General features: G+C 42.7%; 1 protein-coding gene across 2 annotated transcripts in view; it reads left to right on the forward strand.

Annotated features, from left to right (window-relative positions):
* Positions 1 to 5,223, forward strand: part of LOC124873243 (sterile alpha motif domain-containing protein 9-like) — a 20,307-nt gene extending 15,084 nt beyond the window's left edge. For both annotated transcript variants that reach the window (XM_047373757.1, XM_047373758.1), the window contains one exon: positions 1 to 5,223. This exon is cut by the window's left edge. In XM_047373757.1, coding sequence (XP_047229713.1) covers positions 1 to 3,020 — 3,020 coding nt within the window. In that variant the 3' untranslated portion in view covers positions 3,021 to 5,223.
* The last annotated feature ends 7,254 nt before the right edge of the window (positions 5,224 to 12,477 follow it).

The raw sequence follows: 12,477 nt of genomic DNA on the forward strand, positions 1-12,477 counted from the left end.
AACTTTTCTGCGTGTTGGACTTTGACTCAGACTCTGTGGCTTTAGGTGGACTGTGTCATTCGTACAGAGAGTCCAGGGTTGCTAACCTGCATTTGCCATCACAATTTCAGGGACAGACAGAGACTGTTATAAAGGAGCTCAACCTCTACCTCCAGACCAGTTGGGTCTTCTGCAATGGTAGACATGACCTTGATGGCAACCGCAACAACGAGTTAGATTATAGGAACTGGCTGAGGAAGACTTGCAGAGATGTGGAACAGTTGGTTTCATTAATCTGCAACCCTGATGTTTTTCTCAATGGAAGATGCCTGATTATATTCCTCCTTCTCTCCCCTGTGGACACAGAGAAAGACCCGGTCTTTGATACCTACAAGTCTTTCATCAAACACACAGAGGAATGTAACATCATAAGTATTTGTGAATCTCAGAGTACGTATTTGAAATGGAGGGAACTTATAAAGGAAAAGTGTGACTTTGACATTGAACATTTGTCCATAAATGAGCTAACTCTAAGTGAGATCAATGGAACCATAATGGGCCTGGGTCCAGTGACTCAGTCATCTCCAAGGCTGCTTCCGTCCTGTGGTTCCAGTGCTGTTATGCTGAAACAGAAGGATGAAGATCTACTGACAGCTCTGGATGTTTTGTGTCTGAATCAGTGTGAAAACATCTATGATGAAAGCAGTTCAGAGTTTCATGACTTCAGAATTAAAGTTGAGGAGGAGTTCTACAGAGGAGCCAAAGTGCAATGGTGGAACTTCTACTTTTGTGACAAAGACACGGAGAAGCCTTTTATCAAGAGAGACAAGTATGACAATATGAAGAAAATGATCAGATCAGAGAGAACACATTCAAGCAACACCTGTGTTCTGGTGAGACTGTTTCACGACCCAGGATGTGGTGGTACCACCTTAGCGATGCACGTGATGTGGGACCTCTGTCAGGAGTTCAGATGTGCTGTTCTGAAAGACAACACGGTGCCAAAAACAGAGGTGGCTAACCAAGTCCGACGTCTGATGAAGCTGGAAAGTGAGAGACCATCGCCGGTTCTGCTGATGGTCGATGACTCAAAGGAAAAAGAAAACCCATTTGATCTGCTGAACTGCATCCGCCAAGCTGTGGAGGATTTATCAGTCGTTCATCTGGATGATGCTCAAAACTGTAAAGTTATCATCCTCAACTGTGTTCGTTCCCATAACCCGGTAGAGCAATACAGACGGCACAACCAATCCCAAAACCAGCTGCTAACCGCCAAACTCAAGCCCCAAGAGCAGAAAGAGTTTGAAAAGAAACTTAAAGAGCTCAAAGAAACCCATGACAAACCTGAAAACTTCTACATCTTCATGTTCATGAAGAACAACTTTGACAGAAAATACACTAAAAATCTTGCTCATAACACACTGGAGAACTTTGACTTCAGCACCAAGAAGGCCAAACTCTTTTCCTTTCTGGCCTTACTCAACACATACGTTGCAAAATCAGAAATTGCTCTGTCTCTCTGTGAGGATTTCATTCAGATGAAGATGTTTCACTGGAAAGAAGACAGTGTTCTAGATAGAATGAAGCCATATTCCAACTTTCTCATCATAGACTCAGTTGATGAATGGGGTGGATACAAAGGAATCAGAATCCTTCATCATGCAATAGCATCTGCCTGTCTGGAAGAGCTGGAGAGAAGTTATTCCCTGAAAGTCAGTGATATTGTGACTGAAATCCTCCATTATGACCTGTTCTTCAGTGTTAGAGTTGTTAAACAAAGACTGATGCTTTCAATTCAACGAATGTTGATAGAAAGGCAGCAGAAGAAAGATGGAGAGGAGAGGGAACCATTTTCTCCTCTTGTTAATAAAATCCACAGCCAGCAAGGAAGACAAACTGTCCAGGAAATCTTTGTGAAAGCCTCTTCTAGGTTTGAGACGAGTTTATCCATTCCTCAGGCATTGGCAAGATATTTGTACATCAATGTGCAGGACTTTCCAGAGGCCATAAAATGGGCTGAGAAAGCTAAGAACATTAAGGAAAACCCTTACACCGTTGACACAATTGGACAAATTCACAAAAGCAACCTGAGGTCTAACATTGACAGAGAAAAGCAGAACACTTCACACAACCCAGAAGATCTGCACAAAAACATTGAAATAGCCAAGAATGGCTGGAAAGCTTTCCGAAGGGCTCAGGAACTGTCAGATGTTGAGAATGAAACAGAAGAAGAAGCTCCTGATGATGACTCAGAGGACTATCCCAGAAGGTCCTACAACATTAAAGGCTATGTGAGTATTCTGGAAATCTCCTTCCTGGTCTTTGAGATTCTGAGCAGGTTACCTTTCTTTGAAAAACACGATCAGTTGAAAAAACACTACTTAAAAAGTTTCCTTAAAGGCGGGATCCCAATCAACAACGTCCACACAGAGAACAGCAACATCAACAGCAGATACGTTGAGATCATCAGAGAACATGAGCTGTTTCTCCTCAAACTGAAATCTGAAGTCAAAGAAATTTTTGATTTTTTGAACTCTTATTTCACCTACATTAAACAGAACCCCGAACTGGACACACTGAATCACAGAATAGTGAGTGATCATTTTAAGAAATATGTGGATCTTTTTTGTGAAACTGCAGATGAAAGGAGAAAAGAACAGGAAAATAAAACCAACCTCAGCCTGAAATTGGACGTTGAAGAATGTAAACAGTTACTGGAGAGGAACCAAGCAGATACTTTCTCAGGAATCCTTCAGTACTTGGACAAACCTCCTGAGGAGATAGAGCGGATCACTCAATGCTATTCATTTTTACTGCAAAACAATGAGAGACATTTTAAAACTAAAATCAATTACATTATGTCCAATATAGTTCTTTACCACCTAAAAGCAAGATCTAAGTATGTGAAGAAGTACAGAGACCTCTGTGCTCTGCTTAAAGACGTTCTGCAACAGGTAACACCTCGATTTCCTTCCCAGATCCATATTTTCTGGCTCTGCTGTTATTCTGGCCGAATCCTACAGAAGAACCCAGTGATATAGCTAAATTTGCTACTGCAATTCGAAAGTCTTCCCACAAGCATCTGTCAAAGTTATTTCAAAAGAGGAGCACCATCGCCTACTTCTATTTGGGCAAAGAAAAAGGACTGGAGAGGCTGTTTTCAAAACCTTCCCTGGATCAGTGTTTTCTGCCAAAGATGAATCGAGACGTTTTAGCACAACTTTGGTGGAATGGAGATATATTTAAGGAAAAAGCCCTCATCAGCCGCCTTTACAGGGTGAGGGGAACCGTTGAACGGGGGGAGGTGTACGCCAACTATGGCAAACAGAAAATCCTAGTGCGACCAGCTCGTATCTGTGGAACCAGAAGTGGTTTCAGTACTGAAAAGGTCTCTTTCTACATTGGGTTTGCCATTAATGGACCTCTCGCATATGATATCAAGTATGAAAACTAGAGATGAGGACAACCAGACTTGTAAATCTACAAACTGAACCTGGATAAGCAGCAAAAATCGAGGCTTATCTAAAAGGCAACAATCCTTCTTGATTCTTAGCTATTTCATGAACAGCACTGAGTGAGTAGAGAAAATGGAAAGATCATTGCAGATGTGAGCAATGAAGACATTTTCCTAAGGAGTATTTTCCACTGTGTGCCTTTTGTTCTTGAACTAAATAATAGCAGTCTGACACTGGGCCACGTACCACAGCACTTTAAGCAGAAACCTGGGCTAGACTCAGCTGTCTTATCCAATTCAGATGCTGTCTCTAAGTTGCTGTTTTTAAGCATTCCACAGCACAGAATCAGCTCTGTTAAGTGTTTTTGATTACATTGTTTTAGCGGCTGGCTGTGTAAACCATGTACTCCCAGGTGACACAGTAGACCATCATCTCCTGATTTCACGGCCCAAGCCCTGGGTGGGAATCAGAGGGTCAGTGGATGAAGTCCTACCTCTCTAATAGAAGTTTTTCTGTGAGGACTTTCAGCTCTACCTCATCCTGTGCTGACCTGCCATGGGGGGTACCACAAAGCTCTGTTTTTGGGCCACTTCTTTTTCCCTTTACTTTATGCCATTGGGATGTATTTTGTTGAAATATTGGATTTTGGTCCATTTATATGTTAGTGTTCTTAAGATTTTAATTGTTCTCATCTCTGCCTTGTGTTGTACCTGTTGTGCAGCACCTTCATGTGTTGTTATTTTAAAGTGCTATATAAATAAACATGGTATAGTGGGAGATAATGTGCTAACTGAGGTCATGGGGGAATGTTAGTAGGGTCATCAGACAGCTGAAGCTTTATCTGACCATCCCTTCAACAACAATCTTCAGTAGAAGAGGGAAAAATATCTCTGCCTGTGGATTCATGGACAACTGTTTCCATCCTGTCTACATGGACCCATTGGACTGGTTCTAAACACAACACAGTAGAAGAACTTCTATCCCGACCATCTGAACAGTTTCCAACTGCATTGGATGAACCTGATCCATTAATGTTCGATCATGTTATAATGGCTTGACTCATGTTTTGTGTTTCAGCAACAGGAACCGTTTTTAAGTTACAATTAGGAACCTTTAAACCTATAAATAGAAGATAGATGGTCCTTCACCTCTCAGCTACTTACTAATACATTAAACTTTGAATCAGTAAGAAGACCATTATAGACAAGATCTCATGACACAGACCACCATAGGTTTGTGTTTGGGTAAAATAATTGAGGTTCTAAGTGATTTCTGATATAATGTTTTGCTTTTATTGACCAGCTTTACAGAGTACCATGGATTATCTAGAGACATTTTATTTTTTATTAAGTCTTTCTATGTTATTTTAATGATGTGTAATGAATGTGTTTAAATCAATTCTTCAGCAAATAATATTTTCACATTATTTCTTACCACTGTTTTTAGTAATTGATTATTAAAGTCTAATTTAAACTGATGTTCTGTTCTAGTTGTTGGTTACAGACCTCCACTTCCGACTAAACAGAGTGAACTCCTCAGATTTGAGGAGAACCTCACCACGGTCATCCCAACATTTATGGGGGAAAAGGAAAAAAATCTCTAGTTATTAAATGAAACCTAAAATGTCTGTCATGTGCTTTAGTCACTCAGTTTCTCTTTAGGAGAGACCAGCTATGTTTGTGGTTTTCCTTTGAGTATCCATTTGATGAAGAGAATTACAGCGAGTATAACCCCAATGCCAATGAAGTTGAGACTTTGTTTAAAATGTAAATAAAACAGAATACAATGATTTGCAAATCCTGTTCAACCTTTATGCAACTGAATCCACAGCTGAAATCTGTCAGGATTTAGAAATCCTTCCTGCTTCTCTGCAAATCAGTCTGGTTTAATATTAACTGATGGCCTTTTATTACTTATATCATTATATATAAAAGCTCATCTATAAGTATAAATGCTGATGTTTTCACTTTTGTTAGAATAGGATAATAATCCTCAGTGACCTACAGTCTGACATGAAGTTTAGTGCATTGGATTGATTGTGGTACAAACTGTAACAGGAGAGATTAGATTGCAGCAGCCACACTTAGATTCAGGGTTGGACACCTGCTTTTACACGATCAGACACTAGAATGGTGACACATAGTCTAATGAGAAACACTGAGGGAGGGTACATCCCATGGAGGGAGTACCAGACATAAAAACCACGTGTGACCTTCTTTCAGGGCTGTTTCGTCAGTGCAACCCCCCAGCAGGTTAAGGGCGGGAGCCTCAGTGCTGATCCCTGTAACTATTCCTCTGACTTATTTAGAATAAAAGTCTTGAGAGTAGTGGTGACAAATTGGTGTTTCGCCCGTGCCCCGGAAACGCTTCATCCTCTGGCCAGGGGCCACAAACGAACTGGATACCACAGCCTGCGGCCGCACATTATGAGGTGAGGAGATTCCTCCTAAGAATCTCCAGTGTTTTTTCTATGATGCGAGCAACATGTGACAGACACGAAAAACTGATCCAGCTGAAGAGGAGGAAATTAGAGGTGCAGTACGAGCTTGAAAAGGAATGAGAGAACAAGGTTAAAAGAGATAAAAGAAAAGGAAAGACACATGGGGAACAATAAAGAAGAGCTGCAACAGGAAGACCATGAAAATGGGATGCAGACGAGAGGGGTGGAAGGACTGGATAACACAGCGGCAGAAGAAGAATGCATGTTTAGTATGTCTGACAGAATAAACACTGCTTCTAAATGGTAAATAACCTGACTGACCTGACCACTCGACCTAACAGCCCTAATCCAATAAGAAGAGGATACGAAAGAGGGACAGGATATAACGTTTACCCAGAAACATTGCTAAAACAGAGAAAATATGCCTACTCTCAGCCCCCAGACCTGGTAGGACCAGGATATTATCTGCACTCTAACAATGGAGATAATCCTGCTGAACTGTCATAAAACCAGAAGCACAGATGCCATTAATTCAGACCTACAACGCTGCAGGGTGAGTGCAGACAGTCACATACAGGTCCTTCTCAAAAAATTAGCATATTGTGATAAAGTTCATTATTTTCCATAATGTCATGATGAAAATTTAACATTCATATATTTTAGATTCATTGCACACTAACTGAAATATTTCAGGTCTTTTATTGTCTTAATACGGATGATTTTGGCATACAGCTCATGAAAACCCAAAATTCCTATCTCACAAAATTAGCATATTTCATCCGACCAATAAAAGAAAAGTGTTTTTAATACAAAAAACGTCAACCTTCAAATAATCATGTACAGTTATGCACTCAATACTTGGTTGGGAATCCTTTTGCAGAAATGACTGCTTCAATGCGGCGTGGCATGGAGGCAATCAGCCTGTGGCACTGCTGAGGTCTTATGGAGACCCAGGATGCTTCGATAGCGGCCTTTAGCTCATCCAGAGTGTTGGGTCTTGAGTCTCTCAACGTTCTCTTCACAATATCCCACAGATTCTCTATGGGGTTCAGGTCAGGAGAGTTGGCAGGCCAATTGAGCACAGTGATACCATGGTCAGTAAACCATTTACCAGTGGTTTTGGCACTGTGAGCAGGTGCCAGGTCGTGCTGAAAAATGAAATCTTCATCTCCATAAAGCTTTTCAGCAGATGGAAGCATGAAGTGCTCCAAAATCTCCTGATAGCTAGCTGCATTGACCCTGCCCTTGATAAAACACAGTGGACCAACACCAGCAGCTGACACGGCACCCCAGACCATCACTGACTGTGGGTACTTGACACTGGACTTCTGGCATTTTGGCATTTCCTTCTCCCCAGTCTTCCTCCAGACTCTGGCACCTTGATTTCCGAATGACATGCAGAATTTGCTTTCATCTGAAAAAAGTACTTTGGACCACTGAGCAACAGTCCAGTGCTGCTTCTCTGTAGTCCAGGTCAGGCGCTTCTGCTGCTGTTTCTGGTTCAAAAGTGGCTTGACCTGGGGAATGCGGCACCTGTAGCCCATTTCCTGCACACGCCTGTGCACGGTGGTTCTGGATGTTTCTACTCCAGACTCAGTCCACTGCTTCCGCAGGTCCCCCAAGGTCTGGAATCGGCCCTTCTCCACAATCTTCCTCAGGGTCCGGTCACCTCTTCTCGTTGTGCAGCGTTTTCTGACACACTTTTTCCTTCCCACAGACTTCCCACTGAGGTGCCTTGATACAGCACTCTGGGAACAGCCTATTCGTTCAGAAATGTCTTTCTGTGTCTTACCCTCTTGCTTGAGGGTGTCAATAGTGGCCTTCTGGACAGCAGTCAGGTCGGCAGTCTTACCCATGATTGGGGTTTTGAGTGATGAACCAGGCTGGGAGTTTTAAAGGCCTCAGGAATCTTTTGCAGGTGTTTAGAGTTAACTCGTTGATTCAGATGATTAGGTTCATAGCTCGTTTAGAGACCCTTTTAATGATATGCTAATTTTGTGAGATAGGAATTTTGGGTTTTCATGAGCTGTATGCCAAAATCATCCGTATTAAGACAATAAAAGACCTGAAATATTTCAGTTAGTGTGCAATGAATCTAAAATATATTAATGTTAAATTTTCATCATGACATTATGGAAAATAATTAACTTTATCACAATATGCTAATATTTTGAGAAGGACCTGTACAGCCCTTTAACTTGTGCTGACAGTGCCTTACTGAGATCAACACTTCCGGATCCAAGGAAAGGAACACATTTGGATCCAATAATTTCTAACGGCATTTAGTGGACAGGAATTGGCAATTGGTGACATAGAGGTGACAGTGGGGACCAATGATTTGGCACAGTCTACTCTGTTGGCTCCTGTGTCACAACCAACAATTTTGGGAGGACCTTAGAACGGCTTTTCCTGCTAGAACCGACTGTATTTTTTTAAATGACACCGAGCTCAAAACAAGAGAGACAGCTGAGTGTTATGTAACAAGGATGTTGAAATTGTGGGAAGAACAAGCAGCAGACAGCCCACTGACAGTTCTGTTGCAGAAGCTCTTTAAACAAGCAATGATAAAAAATCAAACGGGATCTGTGAAGGAGGAAATGATAAAACTAGTTGCAGGTGACCACCTGCCAGTAGACCAATGAATACCTACACTGGTACATCATTTAGAGAGAGCTAATAAGGAAGAAAGTAAAAAGAAAGCTGTAATATGCAAAAGCCACAGCAGCTCTTCACTGAACAGCTGCACAACTTAAGGGAAAAAACACTGAGAGAACCCAGATGGTCATCTCAGTACCATCAGCGGAATTTCCCCCTCCAGGGGATCTGTATCAGATGTATGGATATACTCAGATGTGGTTCTCAAACAGAGGCAGAGCCCAATTCAGAGGTAATGGGTAGAGACTTTAGAAGACCCAGAGACCAGTAGTACTGGTCTCTGGTCTCGAGTACTACTGTTGGAGGTGTGGTCAGCCAGGGCATATACAAAGAAGCTGCCTCAAAGCTGCTCCACTTTTATATTATATATTATAATATTATACGATATTCCAGACAACCCCTTGGAACCTACCCTCGCCACAGCAACCACAAACAGCACAAAACCTTCCACCAGTTCAGCACCAGGGTTACCAACCTCCCAATCCCAACTAGATGCCACAGTACTAGGGGTCCAAGGTCCTGTTTCAGAAGTAGATTTAGATCATCTCCCAGCTCTGGTTTCAGACATTTCCATTGAGGGAAAAAGCTGCTCATTTATGCTTGACACTGGTGTGAGGTACAGTACTCTGAACTTTGATCTCCTAACCGCTCACAAACACACAGAAGTAATGGGATTTTCCTGTAACAGACAGACATGCTAATTGAACAAGACCAGTTGAATGCGTGCTTCCCTTTGAAGAATCCAGTTTGGTTTTTCTGCTTGAATTTCTAATTCAAAAACAGTGTCTTCTGAAGTTATTGGCACGTGATTTGATCGTTGTGTTGGGGGCCACAGTTGTTTGCTCATACTCTTACACTGACGTGATTTTATCGACTGGCAGGTTGTCAGAACTCTGACCCAAATCAGTTGAATCAAACCCCAGTTTATGATGAACAATGCATCTCTTTGGTGAGGAATTGCTGTGCATCCTGAAGACAACTCTTTAATTGATGTGAAATGTTGGGGAATTTGGATAACTTGTCTCCGTTCTTATAATCCCCCAGCCGATCCACTTCATGTCACCCTGAACTACTAAAGATCCCCGGAACAGGTATGTGACATTGACAACTATCAAGACACATGGGACATGGTGTTAAAACCTTTGCAAGACAGATACCAGTCTGAGGATCCCCAGTTGTGGGTGGATTGGTCCAGTATTTGTATTGGTTCACAAGGGGTCGCTGCTGCTGCTGAATTGCCTGATGAGCTACAGATTTTGTATCAACTAGAGGCTGAGATGCTTCCTCATCTCACCTTAAAATTTACAAATGGTGAACAAGCAAACAATTTGGGCCCAATGATAAAAGAAGCTGTTGAAACCACTGACTGGCAGGTTGTGCAGGAAACTGCTTTTATGGAGTACATCCCAAAACGTGACACTTGTAAACTCATTTATAAGGGATCATTACGCGTCTCTCTGGAAATGGTAAAAAGAAGCAAAACACACGTGAGAGAAAACACAGTTTCTGTGATCGTTCTGCAACTTCTGAAATCTATTCTAGACACAGTGCGGTCCAACAGACCCTTCGATGTTGGACAGTGTTCTGCGTCCCCCCCCTCCCCTACTTGTACAGATGAAAACCACTGATATGATAAATCAACCACAGTACCCATTATAGCTTGAAAGATTTGAGGGTATAAGACGGACTTTTTCTGGTCTGTTGTCATCTGGCGTGTTAGTTCTGTGTGCTTCGCCATACAACACCCCCATCTCACCTGTTGCTAAACCCGGTAGGGAATGTTATCGCTTAGTGCATAACTTGAGGAAAATAAATGCAGGGCTCATATCCACCCATTATGACACACCTAATCCTTACATCATGCTCTCAATTCTGGAACATGAGTACAAATGGTTCATAGTCATGGACCTGGCCAATGCATTTTTCTGTATACCTATACAGGAAAGCTGCCGGAAACTGTTTGCTTTTACCTTCGAGGGTCAGCAAGACACTTTCACCAGGTTGCCGCAGGGTTTGACAGACAGTCCGTTACTTTTTAATTATGCTTTGTAAACGTTGATGCAAAGATTTCATCATCCTCTTCCAGACAGGTGCTGTGTACGACAGTACATTGATAACATCCTTCTGGCAGGCCCCACAGAACAGGAGGTCAGTCAGTTAAGTGCAGATTTTCTTTTTTGGCTAGATTAGAAGGTTTTCAGGGTCTCTAGGGATAAGTTGCAATTTTGTTGCCCCAGAGTTGGTTTTATTTATAATTAATCTATTAATAATAGTTGTGTTGGGAACAAACCTCCGTGGCGATGGCGGCTGCTGGGTTATTATCTATCTTTTTATGTGACGTCCTGAATGGTTGTAAAGATTTAAATTTCTTCACATAGTGTGTGGTGACAGTCTTCCTGATGGAGATGTACAGTAGGAGACATATTCTGTCATGATAATGATCAACACCGAGCTATGATTAAGGTTTGAGTCACTGATGTCATTCAAGAAGTTGTTGGTTTGCTGTAACTGACTAAAAATAATGTTTACCCAGAGACATTACTAAAACAGAGAAAATATGCCTCAGCTCATTCTTCACCACAAGACCCCAAGATGCTTGAACTCCTCCACTTGAGGCAGGTGCTCCTCCACAACCAGAAGAGGGCAAGCAACCCTTTTTCAGTCAAGAACCATGGTCTCAGACTTAGAGGAGCTGATCTTTATCATAGCCGCTTCACACTCAGCCACTAACCGTCCCAGTGCATGGTGTAGGACCTGGCTAGAGGGGGCCAGCAGCACCACCTCATCTCCAAAAAGAAAAATAATCCTCTGGTCCCCAAACCAGACCCCCTCTGGCCCTTGGCTGCACCTAGAAATCCTGTCCATGAAAGTTATGAACAGGACTGGTGACAAAGGGCAGCCCTGCCAGAGTCCAACATGCACCGAGAACAGGTCCGACTTAGTGCCGGCAATGCGGACCAAACTCCTGCTCCGCTCGTACAGGGACCGAATGGCCCCTAGTAAAGGGCCCCCTACTCCATACTCCTGGAGCACCCCCCACAGGGCACAACGAAGGACACAGTTGAATGACTTCTCCAGGTCCACAAAACACATGTGGACCGGTTGGGCAAACTCCCATGAACCCTCGAGTCCCCTGTAGAGGGTATAGAGCTGGTCCAGTGGTCCACGGTTGGGACGAAAACCACACTGCTCCTCCTGAAGTCGAGGTTCAACTATCGGCCGGACTCTCCTCTCCAATACCCTGGCGTAGGCCTTACCAGGGAGGCTGAGGAGTGTGATTTACCTGTAGTTGGAACACACCCTCTGGTCCCCTTTCTTGTGAACATGGACCACCACGCTAGTCTGCCGGTCCAGAGGCACTGTCCCAAACTGCCACGCAATGTTGAAGAGACGTGTCAGCCACAACAGCCCCACAACATCCAGAGACTTATGCCCCTCAACCACTGGCCTGTTTTAGCTGGCGCGTCCCTGCTCCACTTGGTTTCGCTCTACTCGGTATGGTACCAGTTATGTTTCCACTGACCCACTGACGGCTAAAGCCATGGCAGATGAAGCCCCGCCTGTAGCCATCAATGTAGAGCGCTGTGCTGCTAATAATGTTACTGTGTGACATTGTCACATTAAAGTAATCTGCATCAAATTATAATACATACAAAATAAAAACATAAACTAAATACTAATAACATTTGTATTAATGCATATGCAAGAATGTCTTATAAACTCATAAATAAGACTCAGGGGTTCAGAAATAAAATCTGATTAACTAAACAGCCCTGTTCTGCAAAACAGAAAAAGGAAGGAGACGCTGAACTGGTTGAGAAGCAGTTAGAAAAAACACATCCAGACGCTGCTGTCTGGATGGTGAAGCTCCAAAGTTTGCCTGAAGAACATTTTGGGCTTTATGAGGAAGTTCTTGTCTCAGCCATGGCAATAAGGAGGACCAGGACT

This window comes from Girardinichthys multiradiatus, chromosome 9 (genome assembly GCF_021462225.1).
Source record: "Girardinichthys multiradiatus isolate DD_20200921_A chromosome 9, DD_fGirMul_XY1, whole genome shotgun sequence".
NCBI classification, from domain to species: Eukaryota; Metazoa; Chordata; class Actinopteri; order Cyprinodontiformes; family Goodeidae; genus Girardinichthys; species Girardinichthys multiradiatus.